Source organism: Mastomys coucha, unplaced genomic scaffold, assembly GCF_008632895.1.
Source record: "Mastomys coucha isolate ucsf_1 unplaced genomic scaffold, UCSF_Mcou_1 pScaffold1, whole genome shotgun sequence".
Lineage (NCBI taxonomy): Eukaryota > Metazoa > Chordata > Mammalia > Rodentia > Muridae > Mastomys > Mastomys coucha.
In genome coordinates this window covers 76,579,772-76,588,233 of record NW_022196891.1, presented here as the reverse complement: position 1 = coordinate 76,588,233, position 8,462 = coordinate 76,579,772, and the positions used below count along the sequence as shown (strand labels likewise).

The 8,462-nt window shown below is 46.0% G+C and overlaps 1 protein-coding gene across 1 annotated transcript in view; it reads left to right on the top strand.

The window, feature by feature from the left end:
* Nucleotides 1–5,702, top strand: part of LOC116104530 (kinesin-like protein KIF28P) — a 52,922-nt gene extending 47,220 nt beyond the window's left edge. The window contains exons 19-23 of the mRNA XM_031391070.1: nt 1,072–1,238; nt 1,474–1,580; nt 1,806–1,953; nt 2,777–2,952; nt 5,377–5,702. Coding sequence (XP_031246930.1) covers nt 1,072–1,238; nt 1,474–1,580; nt 1,806–1,953; nt 2,777–2,952; nt 5,377–5,535 — 757 coding nt within the window. The 3' untranslated portion in view covers nt 5,536–5,702. The remainder of the gene's footprint in view (nt 1–1,071; nt 1,239–1,473; nt 1,581–1,805; nt 1,954–2,776; nt 2,953–5,376) is intronic.
* Nucleotides 5,703–8,462: the final 2,760 nt, after the last annotated feature.

Sequence of the window (8,462 nt, the reverse complement as noted above, 5' to 3'; positions counted from 1 at the left end):
ATCCACCTGCCTCTGCCTCCCAAGTGCTGGGATTAAAGGCGTGCGCCACCACGCCCGGCTAGAGACAGGGTTTTTCTGAATAGCTATGGCTGTCCTGAAACTAACTTCATAGACCAGGCTGGCCTCAAACTCAAAAATTCACCTGCCTCTGCCTCCCAAGTGCTGGGATTAAAGGCGTACACCACCACTGCCTGGTTGTTTGTTTGTTTGTTTGTTTGTTTTAATTGAGTTTATCATAAAGTTCTAAGTTTTTCTGTTTGCTCAACTGCAAAATGACTACTTTCTCCACCAAATAGAGAAACCACAAGACCCTCCAGGTTACTTGGATGGCTACTGAACCTATTACAGTGTTAGACACTTTAATTGTCACAAAAATACCCATCGAAAGTATATTATTTAAGTAAAATGTACAGGTAAACTAGATAGGGCTAAGGTCATTAGATTCAAAGACTATCGAAAGATAAAGAAGGCAGGGCTGGAGAGATGGCTCAGCGGTTAGGAGCACTTACTGCTCTTCCAAAGGTCCTGATTTCAATTCCCAGCAACCACATGGTGGCTCACAACCATCCGTAGTGAGATCTGGTGCTCTCTTCAGGGGTGTCTGAAGATAGCTACAGTGTATTTAGATTAAATAAATAAATCTTTTTTAAAAATTTTTTTAAAAAGGATAAGGGGATGCTTTAAAAAGTAAAAAAACCTCAAAGACCTCCTGGCTGTCCTGGAACTTGCTCTGTAGACCAGACTGGCCTCCAACTAAGAAGCCATCTACCTGCCTCTGCCTCCTGAGTGTGGGGCTTAATGACACGTGCAGCCACCGGTTGGTGAAACTTAGCATCTTCGCGCATCCAAATAGAGTCTAACCATTGATGAAAACCTTTCTTCCTTGTTATACTAGCTTTATGGTAGCGATAGTCATGCTGAATGACAGGTGCTGGAGTTGGAAATCACAAGAATCAATTATAGGGCAACTTAGCTAATTGCACTAGCCTGTCGTTCTGTGGCTCGTTTGATTATTTTCTCCATAGACATGTCCCTTCTGGTTTTCCATTCTGTTTTATATTCTTGTCTCAGGTACAAGATGTATGATCTTCCAAATACTTTGTATACCAAACCTGTGTGGAAAAGTGTGAATCCCAGAATTGACGAGACCATCCACTTTGCAGCCTTGGGTGTGTCTCGAGAATTTCTGAATTACTTATTGACAAATGCCCTCATTGTCGATTTGTGGGGCCTCCAAGGTACCAACCAGGTTTACTCATTCTGTCCTACTGTGTACTGTTCAACCTACTGTGTATTGTTCAACCAGATCTAAGCTACAGAGGCGGGGGGAGGGGGGGAGGCGGGTGGGTCTGTGCAGCAGAGGGTAGGAGCCGCCTTCTGCCAGGCCTCTGGCTTCCACCTGGGTCATCTCAGCTCACTGGGAGCTGGGCAGCTGAGACTCCTTTCCTTATTGGTCTCTCTCCCACATTGCAGAAGGCTGTGCCCACTTGGGCATCTCTCAGCTGGATGTCCTGCTCACGGGTGAAGGCCACATCATGGTAGACACCAAGACATTTTCCAGTGTGAAGGACGTGAGCCAGGTATGTATACATGGTAGCTCACGGGGGACTGACCGGTTTTGGTGATGGCCCCTCAGAGAACATTCCTTCAATGTTCTGTGTGCCTTTCTGGGGTGCCCTGGGGCATTTAAACCTCTCCCCACGTCCCCACTCCATCCTTGTTTACATGAGCTAATATGAACCACTAGTCCGGAAGGCTATGAAGGTCATTACACATCAGGCTGAGCTGGCGCGCATCCTCTGTAGATCACGTCAAGCCAGGTGCCAGAACTTTATCAGAAGCTGCTCAAGTTAGAGGAGGAGACGGAGCTGCTGAGAGATGTTAACAGGGCCCTCAGAGGAGAAAACGTGTTTCTCAAGGCTTCACTGGAAAACGCTGGTTCTGCTCCACAGGGTGAGAGACGGGACCACGTGAGTGCTCCGCCACATTCCCAACTCCCATATTTAGGATGTGCTATTTGTCCAGAATAGGAAGTAGTTAAAAAATTGATTGATGGATTGACTATTGTATTTGTATGTGTGCCCGAGTGTATGTGTGTCCACAGAGGCCAGAAGAGGCATCAGATGGATTCCCCTGGAACTGGAGTCACACACAGTTGTGAGCTGTCACGTGAGTGCTTGGAATCGAACCTGGGTTCTCTGGAAGAACAGCCAGTGCTCTTAACTGCTCAACGGTCTCCCCAGCCATGGGATCGGAAATCTTAATGAGCTAGTTCATATCTTAGACCATAAACAACAACAACAACAACAACCAGAACTTCTTTTCTTTTGCTTTGAGTTATCTTTGAATAGTTCCAAAGAAATATGCTGGTAAATGGAGATATAAAATGCCACCAAAGCTAGTCATGGTGGCACACACTTTATAATCTCAGCACTCAGGAGGCAGAGGCAGGCCAGTCTCCAAGTTCAAGGCCAGCCTGGTATATAGAGTGAGTTTCAGGACAGCCATGGCTACACAGAGAAACCCTGTCTTTCATGTATGAGTACACCATTTCTCTCTTCAGACACACCAGAAGAGGGCATCAGATCCCATTGCAGATGGTTGTGAGCCACCATGTGGTTTCTGGGAATTGAACTCAGGACCTCTGGAAGAGCAGTTGGTGCTCTTAACCCCTGAGCCGTCTCTCCAGTGCAAGAAATCCTATCTTGAAAAGACCAAATAAATAATCACAGAAATGCTTGGATACTGATGAAAAATGCCTCTTCTTTCACCCCAGCCCAGAAGCCGGATAATCCAGAAGGAGCCACAAGGACAGCTGCTAGAGAGGCTAAGCAAGTGTGTGCTCGGCAGGCCAGCTCTGATGCCCAGCTGGCCAGAGCTCTCAAGGTTTTCTATCGAGGGATGGGCGTGGCCCGAGGACAGCTCCTCAGACTGAGGCGATGCAGACCTCCCGTGAGTAACCAGCCTCCCCAGACACCCAGATCACACCCCATTTAACCGAAATGTTTGATAGCACGGTGATGGGAGGTGTGTGAGCAGATGAGCAAATTAATAGTTCTTTAAAGGTTGTGGGGGCTGGAGAGGTGGCTCAGTGGCTAAGAGCACTGACTGCTCTTCCAGAGGTCCTGAGTTCAGTTCCCAGCAGCCACACGGTGGCTCACAACCCTCTGTGATGGGATCTGATGCCCTCTTCTGGTGTGTCTAAAGACAACAACAGTATACTCATAAAATAAATAAATAAATAAATAAATCTTTAACAATAAAAAAAAAGTGTGGGTCCTTAGAGGGGTGCGATGGCACACACCTTTAATCCCAGCACTCACAAGGCAGAGGCAGGCAGATCTCTGAGTTGGAGGCCAGACTGGTCTATAGATTAAGTTCTGAGATAGCCAGGGCTACACAGAGAAACCCTATCTTGAAAAACAAAACAAAACAAACTCTTGGCAAACCGGGAATCAAATGGATAGTCTTCCATCTCACTACAGAAACGTTAGGCAGACCCAGGCTTCCATCACTAAAGACTGACAGCTTTCCTTTTCCAACAAGGAAAAGCCACTGATTCTGGCTAATCCACCCCTGCGATATCAGGCTTCGGTCAGCACAGTGAGGCAGAAAATACAAAGTCTAAGGATTGGAAAGAGAGCAAAGGCAAGCAATGGGATCATATGCCTGTGCCCATTAAGCACTCTACACGTATGACCCGACCCTCACAACAGCCATTCTCTGAGGACACCACTGTTTGGGCTTGCATTAAGGGACGGAGCTTCTCAGAAAGGACAAAGAATTGGTCATGAAGACCAGGCTGGCAGCTGCTTCTGGGAGAGCAACAGTGTGTGAGGAGGGGGCTAGGGCAGAGCCCTGATAAAAAGAAGATACCTTCACAGTACCTAGACCTGCAAGTTCCTTTAGGGCTACCTCTGTCTGTATACCTCACAATAGACAGCAAATTCCGGCTGGATGAAGGGTCCCATAAACAACTAAGTAAAAGCACTGGGGGCTGGGGAGGTGACTCAGGCGGTGGCATGCCTGCAGCACAAGCCTGACGACCTGAGTGTGACCCCAAGAACCATGTTAAAAAAAAAAAAAAAGCTCAAATGAGCAGTGAGTGTGTCAAGGAGAGGAGAGACTGGTAGGGGACCCCTGGAGCTCACTGGCCAGTCAGCCTAATCTATTCCAGTGAGCTTCATGACACTGAGCTGTCTCAAAAACCCAAGGCGACTGTTCCTTATGAACAACTGAGACTGTCCCAAGGTACCTCAGGGCACACCTGTGAACACTCTCCTCCCCACTCCACAGAAATAATCCTGGCCTAACAAACCAATTTGTATCATAGGTTGACTATCCCTTATCTGAAACGTTTTTAGGTTTTTTTGTCTGTCTGTCTGTCTGTCTGTCTGTCTGTCTTCCAAGTCAGAGTTTCTCTGTATAGCCCTGACTGTCCTGGAACTCAGTCTGTAGACCAGGCTGGCCTTGAACTCAGAAATCCACCTGCCTCTGCCTCCCAAGTAGTGTTGGGATTAAAGGCGTGTGCCACCACTGCCTGGCTTTTTTTTAATTATATTTTTATTTTTATTTTTTTTTAAATTGGGGCTATTTTCATGGACTTTAGCTGGATGAACACCCCTCATTCTAAAAGCCAAAGTACCCTAAAGTTAAAACTTCCTGACTGCTAGCCCATAATTAACATCAAGTATTCGTGTTCAGAGTATGCAAATGATTATGTGAAGAAGAAACCTGGAAAACTCAATGGGGAAAGCAACAGTTAAAGAATCCCAACGGAGCTGGGAAGTGGTGGCGCACGCCTTTAATCCCAACACTACTTGGGAGGCAGAGGTGGGTGGATTTCTGAGTTCAAGGCCAGCCTGGTCTACAGAGTGAGTTCCAGGACAGCCAGGGCTACACAGAGAAACCCTGTCTCGAAAAACAAAACAAAACAAAACAAAACAAAATCCAAACGAGCAACCTCTAACAACACAGGAAACCAAGCACAGAGCAAATGTCACCTGCCTGTACTTTCCCCCTCCTCTGCTGGTGTCACTGCTACTCCAGATCCCTTCTCGGGGGTACTTGTGTCCACTGCGGAGAAAATACATCAGCAAACCCGTCCATCTGGGAGTCCTTGTGTAAGCCTCAGCATAGCTACTGTACTGAAAGGGTGTAGAACATTCCAGTCTGCAGCTGTGGACTATCGCATCCAATCTCGGTAGATTCGCACAGCCAGCCAGCCTTCCTGGAGCCAGCCAGTCACGGCTGACGGCACACAACGTTCCGATGCAGTTCTTCAGCCACATGGGCACGTTTCCTGGACACCTCCTTCACATGTTCAAAGTATTTGTATTTTTACTCTAGTCGTAAGAAGTCTTTCTTCTTTTGTAGGAAGACGATCAAATGCTTCGACCGTTTGTGCATCAGCAGTCACAAATGCTGAAGGACTTGGAGGACCTGCTCGAGTCCAGTTTACACAAGTTAAAAACCGACGTTGCTTCTATAGTGCAGAAGAAGAAGAGAGAGTATCTACTGCCCAGCCACCCATGAAAATGAGCCCGCTGAACACCGCTCACACATGCTCAGACTTAGTGAGCTGCACAGATGCATGCACCGCTTGCCTCTTTTCCCCCAAGGACTTGCCATTGTGGACCACAATTGCCTTATCTTGCCGCTGTGCCTCCAGCCCCAGTACAGAGATCAGACCTGAGCCACTGTCACACTGAGCCTTGACTGGATTTAAAAATCCTGTACAAATTGCCAGGTGGTGGTGGCACATGCCTTTAATCCCAGCACTTGGGAGGCAGAGGCAGGCGGATCTCTGAGTAACATGCCAGTAAGATCTACAGAGTGAGTTTTAGGACAGCCAGGGGCTACATAGGGAAACCTCTTGGAAAAAAAAAAAGGAAGGAAGAAGAAATCCTGTAAAAAATTAACACATATACAGGATGTCTGGTCAATGTTCAGAACCTGGAGCTCTGGATTTGATTGCCCAAGATTCAGTCCTAGCTAAATCTATCACTTACAAATTGTTCAGTGTGGGGCAACTCATTCATCCTCGCTAAGCCTCTTTCCTTGTGAGCTTTCTGCGATGGTTAATCATTACCAACCTCCTGGCAGGCTGTCTGGCGGAGAGCATGCTCAGTAAGCACTTAGTAGGAGAGCATGCTCAGTAAGCACTTAGTAGGAGAACATGCTCAGTAAGCACTTAGTAGGAGAGCATGCTCAGTAAGCACTTAGTAGGAGAGCATGCTCAGTAAGCACTTACTAGCAATGCTTTCATGGGAAAGACTTCACATTCTGGTTTTTTTTTTTGTCCTTTATAAAAGATTAATTTTACTATATTGTGTGTGGGGGGGTGCTTCTTTTAGAGGGCAGAAGAGGGAGCTGGATTATCTGGAGCTAGAATTACAGGCAGTTGTCAGCCACCCTTGGGCGCTGGCACTGACCCAAGTGTAGGCTTGGGTCATCTGTGAGATCAGAACGTGCTCTTAACCACTGAGCCATCTCTCCAGCCTGTTCTCTTTCTATTTATCTATTTATTTTGAGACAGAGTCTCATTCTTAAGCCAGGCTGTCCTTGGACTCTCAGGTCCTTCTGCTTCATATCCCCAGTGCTATGACCATGGGTGTGAGCCAACACTCCCACCTCTTCCGTTCCAAACCTTAAATAAAAGCCTGTCCAATTCGTTATTTTTGTTTGTATTGTGATCAGAGAGACAGACAATGATTAGTTAACACTTCTTATTCTGCACTCTTGCTCTGAGCATCTGATCTACCTATCCACACGAGTGGGGGCCTCCGTTTGCTTTCTATATATGCTTGACTGAAATGCATCCAACTGGTTGTGTGCAGAGCATACTGCAGGATCTCCTCAGTGCGGGGCTGGCTGTTAGCAAACTTCTTTAAGTAGACAGTTCATCCTGCAGCAGGCTTAGATTCTACAAATGGCCGGTGAGTCTTAGAGACCGACAGACATAAGAATCTATAAGGGGGCTGGAGAGATGGCTCAGTGGGTAAGAGCACTGACTGCTCTTCTGAAGGTCCTGAGTTCAAATCCCAGCAACCACATGGTGGCTCACAACCATCCTTAATGAGATCTGATGCCCTCCTCTGGGGTGTCTGAAGACAGCTACAGTGTACTTACATATAATAAATAAATAGATCAATCAATAAATAAATATTTTTAAAAAAAAGAGTCTATAAGGAACCCTTTTATGGTTGGGGAAACATCTAGTAACAAAGTAGCGAGGCTTAACACATTTACCAGGTGTCAGACATTAGTCCTAATTCAGACATTTGTTAGCTTGTTTAATTCTCACAATGGTTTTATGACTTAATGTAAGCAGTATATAGTGACAATTTTGGAATTTTGGTTTTTTTTTAAAGATTTATTTACTTCTTATATGTAAGTACACTGTAACTGTCTTCAGACTCACCAGAAGAGGGCGTGAGATCTCATTAAGGATGGTTGTGAGCCACCATGTGGTTGCTGGGATTTGAACTCAGGACCTTCAGAAGAGCAGTCAGTGCTCTTAACCGCTGAGCCATCTCTCCAGCCCCAGAATTTTGGTTTCATTTGAATCCCGGGTGCGGGGATGTGGGGCCGCTTCACCACAGCTGGCTAGGATTTACCATGGTTTTGCCAGCTGCAGATAGTTTCTGCGTTTAAAACTCTGGGAACTTTTCAGGAGGTGTATAGGTGCTTGGGCCCCTGCTAGGTGGTGTGGGTAGCTGTGGTTCATTGGTGTGTGTGGGGGGGAGGTGTGGTTGGCTGTTGGTTGGTGTTGTGTGCAAAGAAGAAACAAGAAGAAATTAGATATCCTGAGAGTGAAGATCAAACTTGCCCCAGGGAGCCCGATGCCCCTAATTAGAAGTAAGTAGTCGAACAGTAATGTTACCCCCTTTCCAATCCTTTACTTTATTCAGGGATCCCTCTCCTTTCCTCTCTATCCTTTTCTCTCTCATATCTAGTGTTGGGGGGGCGTTGAAAGGAGAGAAGAAAAGGGGTGGAGAGGGGTCGAAGAGAGAAGAACATATGAAATAGCAAACGGCGGCTACAAGCAGTACTTCCGAAAAAAGTTCCTCAAACAAACAAACAAAACAACCACCATCACAACAACAACAACAAAAAATTAAATAGAAAATTATTCTATGATCAAGCAATCCCATTACTGTGTGTATGCTCAAAGAATTGAAATCAGTATGCTGGAGGCTAGCCATACTCCCATGTTCACAAGCTATGAAAAAGCTTTTAAGTGTTTGCCAATCTCTACATTAAGAAAAACAAGAGTTTAGCTAAATTGACACGGCACCAAATTGCCTTCTAAACATCCCCACTTCCACCTTTATGCAAATGACACTCTCAATCATATTTAGAGCCACTTCTGTTTGCAATGACTGGCTGTGAGTACAGAGAATCATGGCTGGTAAAGGTACTGATGATCCACAATGACTGAATGCTTACCTCTAAATAGA